The 17481-nt window shown below is 46.9% G+C and overlaps 1 protein-coding gene across 3 annotated transcripts in view; it reads right to left on the reverse strand.

Annotated features, from left to right (window-relative positions):
• Positions 1–1733: 1733 nt before the first annotated feature.
• stard9 (StAR-related lipid transfer (START) domain containing 9) overlaps positions 1734–17481 on the reverse strand; it is a 24373-nt gene continuing 8625 nt past the window's right edge. Inside the window, exons 4-32 of one of the 3 annotated variants that reach the window (XM_019890527.1) lie at positions 17052–17168; positions 16692–16724; positions 16555–16616; positions 16029–16141; positions 15602–15744; positions 15443–15510; positions 15164–15261; positions 14863–15072; positions 14630–14727; positions 14465–14542; positions 14270–14344; positions 13955–14134; positions 13452–13503; positions 12847–12972; positions 12602–12687; positions 12475–12524; positions 12204–12388; positions 11178–11634; positions 6038–11092; positions 4951–5097; positions 4697–4880; positions 4437–4580; positions 4043–4103; positions 3792–3946; positions 3170–3234; positions 2905–3107; positions 2664–2746; positions 2331–2492; positions 1734–2039 (exon numbers count right to left, since the gene is read on the reverse strand). In XM_019890527.1, coding sequence (XP_019746086.1) covers positions 1938–2039; positions 2331–2492; positions 2664–2746; positions 2905–3107; positions 3170–3234; positions 3792–3946; positions 4043–4103; positions 4437–4580; positions 4697–4880; positions 4951–5097; positions 6038–11092; positions 11178–11634; positions 12204–12388; positions 12475–12524; positions 12602–12687; positions 12847–12972; positions 13452–13503; positions 13955–14134; positions 14270–14344; positions 14465–14542; positions 14630–14727; positions 14863–15072; positions 15164–15261; positions 15443–15510; positions 15602–15744; positions 16029–16141; positions 16555–16616; positions 16692–16724; positions 17052–17168 — 8592 coding nt within the window. In that variant the 3' untranslated portion in view covers positions 1734–1937. Of the gene's footprint in view, positions 2040–2330; positions 2493–2663; positions 2747–2904; positions 3108–3169; positions 3235–3791; positions 3947–4042; positions 4104–4436; positions 4581–4696; positions 4881–4950; positions 5098–6037; positions 11093–11177; positions 11635–12203; positions 12389–12474; positions 12525–12601; positions 12688–12846; positions 12973–13451; positions 13504–13954; positions 14135–14269; positions 14348–14464; positions 14543–14629; positions 14728–14862; positions 15073–15163; positions 15262–15442; positions 15511–15601; positions 15745–16028; positions 16142–16554; positions 16617–16691; positions 16725–17051; positions 17169–17481 lie in introns of all 3 variants that reach the window. The other 2 variants (XM_019890526.1, XM_019890528.1) reach the window with 2 other exon arrangements.

Below are 17481 nucleotides of genomic sequence, written 5' to 3' on the forward strand. Positions count from 1 at the left end.
GAGTGCGGGTTCCGATCCAACATCATAAACACACCCACCGGAAAGAAAAAAATATGAGCGTAACTGCACTATATCGCGAGACACAATCTAATTTCAAAAAATAAGCGACATAATAGATGACGCCATTCAAAGCTAGGACTCAGAGTAGTCAAATTAATCAATGAGAATTACGCAATACAGTTAATCTTAACATGTATAAATCAGCACAAGGCGCCCGGTGAACCAGTGGTTAGTGCATCGACCTCACAAGTGCAGAGGTATCAGGTTCGATTGCAGCTCCAGCCCTCCTGTGTGGAGTTTGCATGTTCTCCTCCCGTGCCTGCTTGGGTTTTCTCCGGGTACTGCGGTCTCTTCCCACATTCCAAAAACATGCCTGGCAAGCTGATTGAACACTCTAAAAATTGTCCCTTGGTGTGAGTGTTTGTCTCTGTGTGCCCTGCAATTGGCTGGCAACCGGTTCATGGTGTCCCCCGCCTACTGCCCGAAGACGGTTGGGATTGGCTCCAGCACGCCCCGCGACCCTTGTGACGATAAAGCGGATCAGAAAATGGATGGATGGATGGAAATGCTCCCATGTGAATTTCAAGATCCTCGCCACCGGAAAGAAAAAAATATGAGCGTAACTGCACTATATCGCGAGACACAATCTAATTTCAAAAAATAAGCGACGTTATGACATTGTTATAGATGTAGATGACGCCATTCAAAGCTAGGACTCAGGGTAGTCAAATTAATCAAGGAGAATAACGCAATACATTTAATATTAACATGTATAAATCAGCTCAAGGCGCCCGATGAACCAGTGGTTAGCGCGTCGACCTCACAATGCAGAGGTATCAGGTTCGATTCCAGCTCCAGCCCTCCTGTGTGGAGTTTGCATGTTCTCCTCCCGTGCCTGCTTGGGTTTTCTCCGGGTACTGCGGTCTCTTCCCACATTCCAAAAACATGCCTGGCAAGCTGATTGAACACTCTAAAAATTGTCCCTTGGTGTGAGTGTAAGCTCGGATGGTTGTTTGTCTACGTGTGCCCTGCGATTGGCTGGCAACCGGTTCAGGGTGTCCCCTGCCTCCTGCCCAAAGACAGCTGGGTGGGGTAGGCTCCAGCACGCCCCGCGCCCCTTGTGAGGATAAGCGGATCGGAAAATGGATGGATGGAACTCAGCTCTAAAAAAAATTAAAATTAAAAAAAGACGTAAAAATTCAAAAAATTTTTTTTTTAATCATATATGATCAAACGACATCTTTGGTAATAGTATAAAAACAGCAAAAACTGCAATGTTTATAGATAATATATATAAAAACAATTTTAACATTTACAATTTTAAACATAAATAAGTTTCAACACCACGAGAAAAAGAAAAATTTATAGCAACAATATAAAAAATAAACGGTATGGAAAAAAAGTGTGTTCCTTCATTGTGCCTTGATTTTTGTTGGTGTCTTTGGTTTTTCATAGAACTTGCATAGCTTAAAAAAAAAAAAGCTTGCTTTTCCGTCATTTTTTTTCTTTACGAAACAATGAAAATAGAACCTGTCTGTTCCAGGGTTAGCATCACACATTATTTTTTTGCCCCGTAGAAAATAATTTAAATAGTCAAAATAGTAAAGCAGCTACCCTGAACCCCCCGCACCCACCACCCCCAGCACCACTTTGTATCAATGGAAATACAAATCGTTTCTTCCAGGCTCAAACTGTCACCAACAAGATTACCACAATATCCAGTATCTTTGGTAAATTAGCATTGTGATTGTAGAAAGCAAACAAACAAACAAACAAACAAACCCAACCTTCATATGTATAAAAATAAAACTGCGCGTAAAGAAATAGCGCTCTAGTGTAGAAAAATAAAAAAATAAAAACTCAATTAAATAATTAAAAAATGTCAGGTGCAAAAATGAAGTGCTGGAATGCCTCTGATGCGAGGCGCGGACAGCCGATCACGTGTTCACTGCGTCGATGAGGTCTGCCAAGATGGCCGCTTGCCTCCTGGCCACCGCGCCCGCGAGCTGCGGCGGGAAAGACGATGTGCCCAAGTCCACCTGAGACCACAAGACCCCGGAAAACGTAAACACACAATGATTGTTTTGTTCGGGAAGCCAAGACATGACAAGACATGACGTAGGTTTGTAATTGAACTTCATTTTCTCTCCCAAATGTCCAAGAATATGATTCATATTTGTATTTTGCATGCACATTATACTCATTTCAGAGTCACAAAATGATCATTTGCAGCCAAAATTGCAGTAACCCCCCACATCCGCAGGTCATGTCATGTTGCGTTGATTTGACAAAGTCAACATGAGTGACGGTGGTGATGCAGCGGTCCAAACCTGCAGCAGGTAGACTACCCGGGTGGCCTCCTGTCTGCTCCCGCATCTGATTGGCTGCAGGAGCCAGCAGCTGGGCATCATCTCGCCTCGGACAGCGCTGGGGCTGGGACGTGGGAGGGACTCGTCCGATACCGACTGCATGGCCAGCACGTTGACATCGCCCTGAGGTTACAAATGTCATTTCCCTTTTTTTTTAAATTTTCAATTTGAAGCTTCACTTCAGATGCGCAGTTTAAAGTGAAGAGAATAAAACCCAAGGTTTGATGGTTCCGTATAACAATACCATTATAAATGAGGACAGCAAAAATTTTTGGGGCACGGCGGTGCACTAACCTGTTTGGACTCAGCGCTGATGCAGCAAAAGTCTCGCGGCTGGCTGAGGTGGCAGCAGGTGGACACGTCTGTCAAAAGGTAGACTGGACATGCACTCCCAATTAGGTTGATTTTGATCACCCCCCCTCCACCCTCCCACCCCGCAAAAAAATTGTCTGTTCCAAAGTCAAAAAAATAAAAAAATAAAAAAAGGCATCAAGATTTTGGTTTTCCTCATAGGACATGATGTGAAGTATCTGACCTAGGTGAGTGCTGCCATCTAGAGGGCGACTCCACGCGGTGCGCACGGACGGGTGGTAGTCCTGAGCGTTGCGGGGCTGGCGAAGGACAGTCCACAGGCGCTTCGGGGTTCCGTCCAGCTCCACCGCCCCCAGGAAGGCGTGCACCGACGGGCTCGACGATGCCCTGTAGTAAGCCTGGATGCCTCGCTCTTCTCCCTGGTGTCTGTATCAATAAATCAATCAAGATGTGCCCAAATAAAAATGGACTAAATTGAGGGGGGTCACCTCCAGCCAACAGAAGCTTTCCCCTTCACGAGGTTGCTCAAATCACCGCAGGAAGCCAGTCGGACCTTTGGATTAAAAGGAGCAAATAAATTATAATCCAAAGGAAATTCTCTAAAAATATATGAAAAAAAATATCATCCAAAATACAAAAAAAACCCCCCAAAAAATCTAAAAAATATATAACTTACCCACTTCGAAATCTAACTTTTAAAATTTACCGCTATTTATCGAGAAAAGACAACTTTTTATCTCAAATATATTTCCAACCTTCCAAAATAGGCATTTTCATTTTGAAGACGTGACTTTTTATCGAAGAAAAATTCCACAGAGGGAATTTTAGATTTTAAAAGTTTTTAAAGATAAATTCTGCTTTTTCTTAAAAAAAAATAAAAAATCAACAACAAAAAAATCCCCCAACACATTTTCTCCCTCAAAATAATATGACTGTATTCATGTAGGATTATGCCTTTTTCTTTTCGAGCCCAAAATAATTTTTTTTGTCCTCAAAAAATATCCACTTGTTTATACAGAGATAAAGGAACTTTTAGTCTGAAAAATATATAACCCCCCAATATAGTCAATTTTCAGGAAAAGAGTTGTACAGGTATATTTTGTGAGATACCTCAGCCAGAGCTCGGCCCAGCAGCGTTGCCGTGATGTCCTGATAGCCGGTGGAAGTGGAGGAGGAGCAGGAGGAGCCAAAAGAGGCGGCGCGATGTCGAGTACAAGACGGTGGAGATGATGATGACGTGGTCATCAAGGGATCAACACGGACGTCTAATTAAGAAAATTGACACATTCATGCCCGTTTGTTCTGCGCAAGTATTAGCTCTATGCTATATTAAACCGTGCTGTTGTCTAACTGTGACTTACCCTGAGCAGAAATGGAGATTCGTGAGGCAACTTTCTCACCCTTCTCCAGAAATGTGGTGGTCTAAAAAAGACAAAAAGTAGCCAAAGTTTTGATCAAATCATCAGAAATGTGGGTTTTTAAAAATAAATATCGTACTTCATTCTCGTACGGTTCCAAAATCTTGAAAACACGACTTTTTATCCAGCAGATATACAACTTAATTCTTGAAAAAAAAGTTTTCGGGGAAGATTGAGACTTTTAAATGTAAAAATGAAAGACTAGTAATTATGAAAACCCCGCCCCTACCCCCACCCATCCATCCACTTTATGGTGAAAAGCCCCACTTATATTACACTGGAGGCCTATTTGCATGGTGTCTGGCATGTCCTACATGCGTCATTGTTTTTCACCCACATGTCCAGGAGGTAGTCTGTGGCCGTGTTGCAGTTGCAGAGCGTTGCCACTGTTGTACCCTGACGTGGGTCCAGATGACAGGCTCAGGCTGGATCCGGTGCACAAGGTGCTGTTGCTGATCCTGGTTCCATGCCTCAGGTCATCCTGGGGAAAAATAAAATAAATAAATGGTTCCATCTCTATCACTATCTTAAATGTATCCAAAATGTACAAAGTAAGATTGAAGAACAGGGTCTCCAGCCACACAAGATATACTGTACCTTGGACTCTGGAGATAAAGCCTGCTGTTGAATCCGTCTCTTCTCCTGTTCGGTCCTTTCACGCAGTCGCTCCCTCGCCTTGGCGATCTCACTCATGGCTTCCTGCCGAGCGCGGCCATATTCGCGCAGCAGCTGCTCAATGTCCGACGGGTACGTGCTACCGCCGCTCGCCGGGTCTCGTACTCTGCCGATAAGTGGTAAGCTCAGGTCAACGAAATGCACGTTTAAGATCAGATACGACGTTGACATTGTACCGGCCGTTCGTTGGCTTCAGCTGTCGGTCGGGAGTGGCTGGAGGACTTCCGAGATGATGTCTGCGGGGGCTCAGGCTGCGAGCCCGGCGGCTTGTTTGAGGACGCTCCTCCGTCTTTTTGTGCAATCCTTCGATGCTCAAACGGTGTCTGGGAAGGTACAAAAAGTCAGACATCTCAAGAATTGAGCTTTTTGCAGATCACTCATGTCACAGACCCCACTCCAAAATTATGATCTGCCAATGGGTTGGATGGTCAGTTAGTGGGCCAGTCAGTCAGTAGGATGTTAATCGGACTGGATGGTCTGTTTGCAGGTGGGCCAATTGGCGTTTTAGCCAGTGAGGATCACTCAGGTCACAAACAAATACAATTGGTCAGTCGGACAGTAAGTCAGACAGTCGTTCAATTGGGTAAAACGAGATGACTCAGGTCACACAACCAATTATAATGATGGTTGGCCAATCGGACGGCCGTCAGATGCTCAGTTGGATGCCGGGTTGGTCGGTAGGTAAATTGGTGTAGATCACTCAAGTCACACAATCAAATAAATATGGTCGGTCGGTTGGCCGCTAACTGGGTCAGTCAGCAGGTCGGTCATTCCAACGATCAGTGGGTCAGTCAGTGGGTTGGCCAGGAGGAGGTCGGTGTAGCTCAGATTTCTGGTCAATTGGATGGCAGATTGATTTGTGGGTAGATTGGTGAAGATCATTCAGGTCAGACAACCTAAGTTGGTTGGTCGGCTACTCAGTTGGGCAGTGAATCAGTCAGCGGGGTAGTGAGTGAGTACCTCAGGTTATGTAAATACAAATATAAATATGGGCAGTCTGTGAGACGACGATTGGTTGAATGTGTGATCAGTGGTGGGTCAGTTTGGGGAGTCGGTCGGTCATCACGATGTAATGACACAGTCAAAGTTTTTATCCAATCGGACCAAGCTATATCCTGGATTACCTCAAGTACCTAGCAATTGATTTGAGGGTAGCTTTAGCCATGACTAAAAGTTGGTCCAGTTCCATCAGATCTTTCTTCCAGAAATGACAACAGAGTCAGTACATTGCTGGATACCAGAGATTAGAAGTGGAACACTTACCGATCCCCAAGCTGCTGTTTTCCAAGGGTGGAGGACACGCACTTCACTGTGACATCCTCTGTGGACCTGGGAGACAGCATCTTGAGCAGCGCGTCCGTCTCTCCGAGGCCGTAGTGCAGCTTGGCCTCAGCAAGCTCCACGGTCAACGGTGTGGTGTTGGCCCCAAGGCCAATGGAAGCCATTACATGCTCCCTTTCCTGACGCAGACACTCGATCTCTCTTAACCTTCCTCCAGAGTTAGAAGTGTAACTCTCGGACGCGTCAGAAAAACCGCAGCGCTTGGATTGCAGAGGATTGATGCCGGACCAGTTGGTGAACTTATTGTGCAAGGGCAGGTCCTCGGGCAGCGTCTCGGTGTCCACTCTGGCGATTGGTTTAGCATTCACCAAGATGTCAGTACTACACTCACTTGGCGTTGGGGATGCCGCCGGAGATGAACTGCAAGCGTTGCCAGAAAAAGGAACCCCTTTAGGCCTTTGCTGGGCCAGTTTGGTGGATTGTATGGCTTTGGATTGGATGACAGGAGCGTCGGCCTCCTTTTCTGTGGCAGAGGCGTAGTTCTGCAGAGAGACTTTTCTCTGCCAGTGAGAACTCTGTGAAGAGTTCCATTTGGGCAGAGGGTCGGTATTCCCATTGCGACGAGGAGTTACGTCCATCGGTGAGCTTTGAAAACAATCCTCTGCGTCTTTAAGACTTGAGCCACTCTTTTCACAGACCTTCTGGGGTGTTTTAGCAGAGCAAATGCCACAATCAAGTCCCGATGACCTGCAAGGATATTCAGGGAAGCTTTTCTCTTCCATGCATCCATTCGGATGTCTTTCTCCAGTCTTCAACGGTTGCCGTACACTCACAGTGACAATGGGGGATGATGCCCGATCTGTGAATGTAGTTGCAGGCTTTGACGAATTTCTCTCACAAGAGATTTGGTTTTCTGGGCATCCGTTTGGTCTCCAGCTTTTTTCAGAGGCGGCGGTAAGACGATGGTGCGACATCTCAGGCGAGGTTTTTTTGATGGGAGTGGATCTTATTTGTCTTTGGTATCCGAAAGGCAGCATTTTTAAAGAAGCAGTCCCTTGTTGGACATCATTAGATGTCCTGACTTCCTTGTCACCAGTCTCAGTTGTTTCCTCCAAACCAAGAGGGTCTTTGTCTGGTGAAAGGACCTCAGCACCAATCAGTCTCAGTGTCACGTTGATCTCGTGTGATTCAGACCTTTGGTGCCTCTCCGTGTTTGTGGGTATCAAACATCTTTCTGTCTGAACACCAACATCCGAGGCGGATTGAGTCGAGCAGTCGACGCTGATATTTGGGATCGGTCGAGAACTTAGCCCGCTGACACGACCCGTCCGCATTCCCTGGACATCTCCGAGCAGGTCCGAGGTGCTGTGGATCAGCTTCGAGAGGTGGACAGACATGCTTTCCATACTGTTCCATGTCAGGAACTTGTTCATTTGAATCGGGGTCTTCGGAACGTCCGTTTGGCTCCTTTTGTGCCTCTCCCTCCTCCGTAGAGCGGCCCGCTCGACCAGTTGGATATGAATGCCGTGTTTATTTGTGGACCTCTGGGAGGAGTTTTGGCTTAACTCTGGATCAGAGGAGTAGACAAACCCGCCGGACAAAGTGATGTTGACTGTTGGTTCAATGCTGCTAAGCGTGCTGGAGAGCCCCTTGTGAGCAGCGTAGGTGCTCAGATGGGAATTGAAGGGCAAGTTCTGTCCGTTTAAGTCGTTATCGACGCTACAGCACCTTTGTATGCGTTTTTCAGCGGCGTTCAAAAGCGGGGATTTGCGCGACAGATTGGCAGCACTGCCGAAGGCGGGGTTCTTGCAGCATGATCGGTCACCATCTTGCCACTGATGAACAAATGGGTTGACATCGCTAGAGGAAAAACGCATGTGAGATTCCTGAGACTTGTCTGCACTCCGCAGGTCATTGGTCCTCGGTGAAATTGATTGTGGAGGTAACGAGAAGCTTTCTCTGGAAAATGCATCGTCTTCTTTCGGATCCATCTTGCAGTTCGTGTTGGAAATCTCAGCATTAGATTGTCTGAGATCTGGTTTGCCTTCACTCTCAAGTAGTAGTTGAGAAAATGACCGCTTGCTAGAGGTTTGATCTTCATCTGATGATGATGTCTGAAAGGAAGCGCAAGGGGGAAGATGTATTTTTGTCCTCCGGAACCTTTTGGACTTGTTATTTTTATTCAGCAGAGACGAATCACACTGTGTGCCAATAGTGACCATTTCAGATCCACAATCACTTACATTGGTGACCGCCTTTTCATCCCTTAATGCTGAAAACCTCTCTGTGACATACACTTCAGACTGACTGGTCACACAAGGTCCTTTATGTTGGACTTTGGCAAATTTGCACGGACAACCTTGACATTTGTTGCTGGTGTTGTAATTCCTACTGGCCCCACAAGACTGAGAATGGTCATTCAAACACGGACTGCTGGACTGATCTCGCCCTTTGGCAGAAGCTTTATTCCCAGATGTGGCATCAGTAAAATTACCTCCATCAGAGGATAACTTGTGGGGGTGCTCAACTTTCTTTGGTAATTGTGTGTTGCATGTGCGACAACAGTCAATACTGGATGTGCCTTCCACACGACAGTTGCCTTTGGTAATGCAAAGCTGCGGCACAGCAGATTTTGGTTGTCTCGCATCATCGGTGCAGCCGCCTTGCACTTCGCGGCCAGTTTGCCTTTTCTCAAATGTTGCCAATGAAGCAACAGTTTTTACTTCAGTAGCCGCAAGTCTCCTTTTGGTAGTTTCTCCATCGTCGGTCAATTCTTTGACCTGATCGCTCCCGTTATCTTGCGTAGGTTTCATTACTTGGTTGATTCTCTGATGATCACAATCGGAGACGAGGCTGCGACTCCGGCTGCTTCTGCTGCCATTGCTGCCAATGAGTGACATCTTTAAATGCTCTTGGACCACTTGTGCAATTCTCAAGTCGATGGCGCTACAAATGGCCTCAGACTGACAGCTATACTTTCTTCCAAGAGTATCGCTGTGACATGCTGCCTCCGTTGTATCAGCAACCACTTGTTTTATTGCTGCATGTTCTACTTTAATATCGGCGACAGAGGGGTCAGTCACAAGTTTTTTCGGTGTGGGATCAGAAATGCCAGCAGAGACAAATCCACAGTTGGAGATTCCTTCATCACAGTGTTCTTTTTTCAAGTTAGGCATGTTATTGTTATCAGAGGAAGTAGCTCCCCGGTTGTCAACAGGTGAAGGGCTTCTTTTTGGAATTTTCAGGCTCCCCACAAAAGCCTCCTGCTGCTCTTGGTTTCTCTTCCTGGAATTTTTACCAGATGAGTCATGCTGCAAGGGAAAATATGTCGCATCGACATCTTTGGTGTCATTCCGGTCTGATGAGTCAGCCTTTGTGAGGGAAGAATCTTTAGTAATCTGATGGCCGGACAGATCAGACTGTTGGTGTGTAACAACTTCACCGTGTCGCACTTCATTTTTGTGGGAAGCCTTAAAAGAAGTTGAAGAGTCTGTTGTAGATTCTTGACTTAACCCCGAAAAGTTTCTTAACAGATGGAGTTCTGTCTGACAACCTGAGGTACGTAGGTCAGTCGCAACACCATTTTCAAGTTTGTGGGGCAGACGTAGAGGATCCGCGACTAAATACTCGGTCCCACTGTCTGGCTGTTCTTTCTCTTTCTGTGACATCAGCTCCTTGGTTGGTTGGTCATTCAAAACCTGTGCGGACGATGTTAAGCTATAACCCCGAGACGGACTCGGGCCATCTGAAACGCTCGCGCTGACTGGGCTGGAAGATTTGCTGCTTTCGTTTCGTGGCGAAGGAGAGTCTCGGCGCAGCCCAGAACTGCCAACCACGTCAAGGGAAGAGCAGGCGTCCATCAGTGGCGGCAGGTTCTCGGACAGCCTTGCAACGACAGAACCAGGGAGACCTGGTTGACCAATGTTATCTTGTACATCTCTAAAAGTGTCTACTACCGCGATTTCAGGTCTTGATTTAAGGGAATCTTGCTGGCTCCGGTGCATCTCTGCGGGGATAGCTTTAGGATCTTGACAGCTGCCCCATTCTGGCCCAATTGCCATTATACTATTGCCGCAACAGGCATCTGTCACCAAAGAGTACGTTGGAACCACTTTCTGGCAAGAGCTCGTTACAGCAGAGCACTTGCCCACCGCGAGCGAGTCTTTCGACATTTCACTGTCTTCGCTCTCTGTTTCGCTTTCAGCCACTTCCTCACTGTTCAGCTGTACAACAAGAGCCGTTGCATATGCAGAGGACAAAGAATCGAGGGAGAAGATGCTGTCAGAGTCAGAGGAACCTTCCTGCCGTTCCTCTACTACTTTCCATTCACATTTATCCTTCCATCGTTGCTGTCTCTCCAACCACTGGCCTGTCTTGTTCCTCAGAGCCTCTGTGCTGTGCCACCTTTTCGGACACGCTAATGGATTGCTCTGCTCGAGCTCTTCACAAGAGATGGCTGTTTTAATGGGACTTCCACTCATCACATCACTATCTTCATAGCTTCTAAGAGATCGATTGGCCGTCTTTCCGACAACTTTGGGGTCATTTGAAACCGATGGCAGTTTTTGCGACACTTTGGGATCCACAGAATTAGCGAAGTATTTTCTGCTGACACTCGACTGTGTTTGTCTTTTTACATCAACGCAAGGAATTATTGGTATGGTGGTTGCGACATTTTCTTTGCCGAGCGGCTGCACGGGGATACAAAGGGGCAACTTTGGTGGAGCTGCCGTGTTCTGGTCTGATCTGTTCTTAAAAGACAATTCTCTTTGTGGCAGCAGGGGTTTTCGTTCAGTGCGCCACCGACATTGCGGTTCCACGGAATTCTCCTCCTCCTTGGAATTCAGTGCAATGTTTTCGGAGGATCTGCCTCTTCCATGGCAGGACTGACTTACTCCTGAAGGAAGTGTGTCAGAGCAACTCCAGGTCCTTTCCCGGGGGAGGCACTCATCTGAAACCCACTTCCTGCTCCGAACACATGCAGGAGATCTGAAATTTGAAGTCAGTTCTGTGGATTTCTTTCTCTTCAGGAAGTGTCTGTTGAGGGAAAAGAAACTTTCAGTGAAATATTTTTCATATTTGTGAGTTCAGGAAATAGTTTGTCAAGTTTGTATACGCTTACTTGAAGATTGGGGTATGTTGTGGGTACAGGCGGGACACAAGATCAACGGAGAAGGAAGGTTTTGGAGAAACAAACTTCGGTGGAAACCCCTCCTCGGGGGTCTCCGTTCCAGAGGGTAGGGCCTTTTCCAGTTGCTGCAATACTCTCTTTGCTTCCAACAGACGCCTCTTGCGGGCAACTCTCTCCAGTTGGAACTGCAGCTTCTTCCGGTGAATGCGGCTCTCCGCGCGACACAGGGCGTGATGCTTCAGTAGCTCCTCCTGGACTGCCGTCTTCCTGACCCTGACAACCAGTGACGGACAATTCTCTGTCTGAACTTCCTGACCGTCCAACACATATCTGTTGAGGCGCTCCAGAAGGGGGTCCGGATGGGAGTCCGTTTGAACTCCAAGGTCCTGAGTGACTCCTTCCTCAGCAGCTAACAGGTCACGCTTCTTCTGCAGGATCCACTGGTGGACTGTTGGTTTAAGAGTCACAACAACAATTAGCATTAATGAACATATCTCTTTGATTCTCAATGTATATTATAATAGCAACAAATTTATTACCTTAAAAGGGGCCTCAACATGCCTGTAAAAACAATTTTTTCCACATGCAGGTATCCTGGTGGCAATTTATGTCCTTTTAGTGTGCATGATACCATTTTCACCGATTCGTACGCAACTCGGCGGACACATCTATCAATCGCATGGAAAAGTCTCAAGGAGTTTTTCGAAATAAACAAGAGCCATTTTGGACAAAGTCCAGGGATCGCAATTTGACTCCTACTTGGGAATTTGCTCAAACGAACCCAATCAGAAATTTCTAACACAGGAAAGGCATGGCATCAAATTTCACGTTTCAAGTATTCTTAGAAAATAAGCCCCTAACAGCAGTTTTAACCCGAAATTGAGTGAACACGTCTTTCATCACAAGATGCATAAAAAAGTTTGACGTCGTGCATAACATTAAACGGAATTTCGTCCAATTTGGTTTGCAGCAGCCATTCTAGCTTCTTGGCTCATCGCAACTTTCAGTTTTGCTTACTCTCGCTGTGCTGCTGCCGAAGTTGGGCCTGCTCCCTCTCCAGCTCCTTCTCGGTCCGCCTCTGCTCAGAGCCAATCTCCTGGCGCAAACCCTCCACATAGCGCTGCTGCTCCTCCACATGCCGCCTGGCAGTGGACTCCTCGCCAAGGGACAAACACACCGCAGGCAGCCCTTCTTCTTCTTTGCTATAAAAGAGACTAATGAGCAACGTTGGACCAAAAAAAAAAAAACAAAAAACGTCTGGTTGAATTTTTAGGGTGCTTGCATTTACCGGTGGTCAAAGGTCTGAGGGCAAATGTCAACGTAGCTGCCTTCACTTGCCTGAAATGAGAGAAAGCAAAACATTGGGCAGTCGGTAACAATCAAGACGTTTAAAATTTGAGCTGGGCTGCACGTACCCTGCGTCTCCGCTCCCGGAGGACCGCCGCCTCCGCTGGGTGGTTAAAGCGAAATTTATGAAGCCCTCCCAAGGTGATCACTGTTCCTGGAGAGCGGAGACAAAACAGAAGTAGTGTGTACCGTGGATTGATGTACCGTCAGCAGGTACCCCTTTTTTTGCTGTATCATTGTAACGTTCTGCAACAGGACAAAACTGACCAGTCAATTCCCAGAATGTAATGGCTGTACAAGTGGGAAGACTGACCTTGCGCCAGCCTACAGGGCTCAGTGATTTCCCTGTCGTTGAGGAGGCAGGTGCAACCCGGCAGCGGCCTCAGCGTGACCACACCACCGTCGTTTTGGATCTCACAGTTGGCACCAGTTGGCAGAACTAATAAACGCAGTTAAAAGCATTTTTGAAAGGGACACACAGTAAACCCTCGCCTAGTCATGAATTGCCATTTGAGAACTCTTTTAAATGTCAAACTACTTTGGATTTGTTCGGAAAATGCACCTATCTGAGCAGTATTGCTTTGGAATGTTTTACAGGAAACAGCAACATGATGAAAGAATCCAAAACAGGGAAAAAAAAATTTCGAAAAAATAATTTAAAAAAATGGTCCATATGACTTTCGGCACCGGTCGAAGTTAACATCCGCTAACGGCTAGCTGCTCAACATAAGGTACAGTGAGAGCCCAACTAAAGATAGTCTTTTGCAACGTACTGTAAATGAGTCAGAAACGTAATAAAAAGGTCAATGGGCAAAAATTATCAATAATGGATATCCCACAGGGAAAAAAATGTGATTTTGAAATTAGGGCACAGGTGAAATGAGAGTGGGGTGTTTTTCCACCAAGCTCATACAGTACCTATTTGTGGTTCTTCAAACTGGTCTTTGGGTCCAATGCGGGTAACTCCTTCCTGTCATGAAAATGGGTGCAAATGATACAATAGATTATGTTCGGAAATCCTTTCATTTCTCATCTCCTCCTCTTTCATTTAGTGGGGGATTAAGAGACAAGGTTGCCATGCCGACACTCTTTATGGACATGTGTCAGGCCTGAGATGTGCGCTTGGCGACGTCAAAGTCCAAGCCTCTTTTTGAGATGGGCGATGGACAGGAAAAGAGAAGTCAATCACCTTTTCTCATTGTAGCAGAACAAGAGACAAAGCAAAAGAAGGAAGAGGAAGAATCTAGCAAAGAAAAAGAGAAAAGATATAAGTCAGGACAGCTGAGAAAAAAAAAGGGAAAGGGAGGAATAAAACCATGCGCACGCACGCACACGCACACAGCCAACCCAAGGCAGAGGCCAACTCAGCACACACACCACCACAAACGGACACTTAGAAATCGAAAATGTGCCATCGGTACCATGAGGTGATACAAGACCACGCCGGTGCTGAGGACGTCCCCATCCAGGGCGAGCAGGTGCGGCCTCAGCGAGTTGATCAGGAAGCTGGCGCGGTCCCGGTTGATGTCCACGCTGTACTGCTCCAGCAGCTCTCGCTTGTCCCGCCAACTTTCCGACCAGTCTTTGGTCAGCTGCTCCACCTGAGGGACACAGAGGACAATGGTTAAAACCTGCGTGTGCCCCGACGGTAAGTTGTTCGCAACAGCAGTCGTCCATATATCACTTTTTGGATGTGAATACTTTCCAGACAAAAACTGTCCAATGACAGGCGCTACCTTCATCTCGTTTTGCAGCACGATGTCCGACAGCGTCCCCTCTCTCTCGTCACTCAGGGACGGACTGGGATCACGCTGCTGTCAATGCGGAAGAAAAACAATTTTTTTATATCTGTATATATAGATCGATAGATAGATTGATAGATAGATAGACAGACATGGGGGGGGTGTTGTTGTTGTTTTTTTTTTTTTTACCATTTCAAAGGTGAGCAGCATGCTCTTCAGCCGGTCAATCTCTTCCCTCAGCTCCCGGATCAGCCGCACGTTGGCGTCCTGCGACAACATGAAATGATTATTTGGAGGGTTTATTTTTCGCTTTTTCATGACTACGAAGAGCCTTTGTAATATCAGGTGTATGACCTCGTTGACCCGGGGCTTGTTGACGATATTTCGGGCGTGGGCAGCGTAGCGCAGGGTGCTGAGAGTCTCGTTGTAGCTGCTGGCGGAGGGGGAGACGGCTGCAAGGAAAAATCAAATTAACAAGAAATAAAAAAATCAAACTGCATGACTTTTTACAGTGCTTTTGTTTTGACTTGGTCCAATATCAATTGAGACCCCCCGCCCCCCCCGTACTCATATTTTGTGACACGTACTTGCGATCATAATGGTCTTGGAGTTGCCCCCCAGGCTATCCTTCAGCAGCCAGGTGAGGACAGAGTCCCTGTAAGGGATGAAGCAGTGCCTCCTGCCCGCACTTGCACCACCAGACAGGAAGCTGCTGTGGCTTCCCGCCGTGCTGCCGTCGCCCTCCGACGCCACGCTGTTGATGCTCTGGCAGCTGCTGGACATCTGCGAGTTCTGGGCTGTGGACGAAGCGCGTGAGCATCAACAGCTTGGGGGGGGTGGGGGGTGAAACGAGCCTTTTGAATGAAGTCGGAAGGTGCGAGCGCTAACCCAAGGCGGAAATGACGATGCCCAGCGTGACCAGCGACTTGTTGATGTTGGAGCCCTCAGTTAGTCTGTCTCTGCAGTAGTTGGGATCCGCTCTCTCACTAAAGGCACAAACAGATTGTGTGAGATGTGGGACATGCGGAAAATTCAGTTTTAATTCGCGGACATATAAAGAAATACATTTGTGAAAAGGTATAGAAAAAAGGGATTTAATTCAGCTGGAGGAAAAGCTGCACTTATATCTGCAGACACTAGAAGGCGGCTTTTTCAGCTGGGTCTCACCTCCCGGCCAGGTCCACCAGATTGATCTTGCTGACGGTTTCTGAAGGACGATTGTTCTCAAGTGAGGCCTGTGAGCAGAAAGTGAGATCAGCAAGGCTGAGATTCTCTGCAATAAAATGACAGCATTTCCACGTTCGCTATTAACAGCGGCGTTCAAACCTGAGTGTACTGGATGGTGAAGATGGCGTGCGAGCGGCTGCTGGCGTCGTGGTTGTGCGTCGCCGCCGTGATGCGGTTGGCGACGCCCGCCTCCAGGAGGTCCATGGCCTGCTGGCAGTTTGACACCACATGCTGCGACAGGTCTGAATCAAAGACAAATGAACAGGGGATGGATGACATTGTGTGGCGGGACGAAAAAAAAAAAAAAGGAAAAAAAAAAACTTGGAATGACACACAATGTCGCTGCAGCGACTTCAAACGTGCCATTACTTTGACCTGCGTTAACGGTGCTCACAGGAAATGATCTCACTTCCTGTGGAGTTCACTGGCCGCACTGGTGTGCGGCGGGGTGGGTTTAGTTTGAAGCAAAAAAAAATAAATAAAAAAGCCAGTGTGTGGCTTGACTGTAGTTGGCAGCTGCGCTCACCTTGCACGTAGGGCCCTTTCTCGGGATGCTCTCTGACTCTTAGCGAGGCTCTCTTCTTCTGCTCGCCGGCGCCCAGCAGGTCTCGCACTCGCTCGTTATAGATTTCCAGAAAACTGCACAGTCAACAATTTATTTATTTATTTATTTGTTGATTTTTTTTAACCAAGTTCAGATTCATTGGAACACCACAAACTCCTTCCCGCTCACCCCCCGGCCATCTGATAATTCAAATCAAATTTGAGTGAGTCAATACTGCCACACCTGGTGATACAGCTTAAGAGTAGTGGCGTCCAAACCACGGCCCCGGGGACATTTGCGGCCGGTCATCCATTTTTCACATGATAAATTAAAAAGATGATGTCTTTTGTGTGTAAGTGGGGCACAACAAATACGCGGCAAGTTGCCCAAACGCAGACGAGAAACAGGAAAAACGAGCTGAACGTCATTTATTTTCCCCCTGAGCTTTGCGGGATAACTGCTGTGTTTGGATTTCAGGTGAAACGAGGAGACGCAAACGAAGCATCACCTGATCTCCACCCTGCTGGAGTTCTGCCCGTCGGGAAGCGTATCCTGAGACCGGAGCAGGGCCTTTCAGGAAAATGCCAGATTTCAGTTTTATTCAATGTGAATGTTGCTAAAGTAGATTTGAAGCTGCTCGCGTACCTGGCAGATCCGAGGCGTCAAACCGGTGGAGTCCTGTTGTCACACGGAAGGCAGAATAACAGTTAGGAATTTAGGGAATAATTACAGTACAGTACAACCGTGCCGATTCAAGAATCAGCAATTTGGGAAAACACTGACTTGAAATGTATTTTTTTGTGGAACACAACCAAAATTGTTGCTTAAAAAAAGCAGTTTTTCGCATGAATCTGCATATGTTTGTGTAAGTCTGTTAAGTTGTGTTAAGGTTGGAAGATGATGATGACATGACATTCAAACATTTGGGCATCATGGTGTGGGGTAGGCAGGTATTTAGGGTTGAAAGAAAAAAAAAAAACGGAAATCAAAAACTATGATCCTTACCGGCGTGCCCATCATAGTGTACGTCTTGCCAGATCCCGTTTGGCCGTAAGCGAACAGACACACGTTGTAGCCCTCGGAAGCTCCCGCCAGCACAGACGCACCCAAGTCCTGGAATATCTGGCCAACAGACAAACCGACAGAGAGACAGATACAGGAAAACAGCCGACAGAAGTGAAGTAAACTGTAAATACTTTCAAATCCAGGTTAAAGAAGATGCCCCCCCCCCCAAACCCATTCTTATAATTAAGATCTTTTAAAGCCGTATCCGATGCATTTACATTGAGAAAAGTAAATGTGGGATCACTATTGGCATTCATCCATAATATCATCTGTCGAGGATACCCAATTGGGGCTAATTTGGGCATTCACTCATCAAATTCTGAGGCCTGAGATTCACCCAAAATGACAGTCCCCCCCCCCCCCCCCCCCC

This window comes from Hippocampus comes, unplaced genomic scaffold, assembly GCF_001891065.2.
Source record: "Hippocampus comes isolate QL1 unplaced genomic scaffold, H_comes_QL1_v1.1 scaffold168, whole genome shotgun sequence".
NCBI classification, from domain to species: Eukaryota; Metazoa; Chordata; class Actinopteri; order Syngnathiformes; family Syngnathidae; genus Hippocampus; species Hippocampus comes.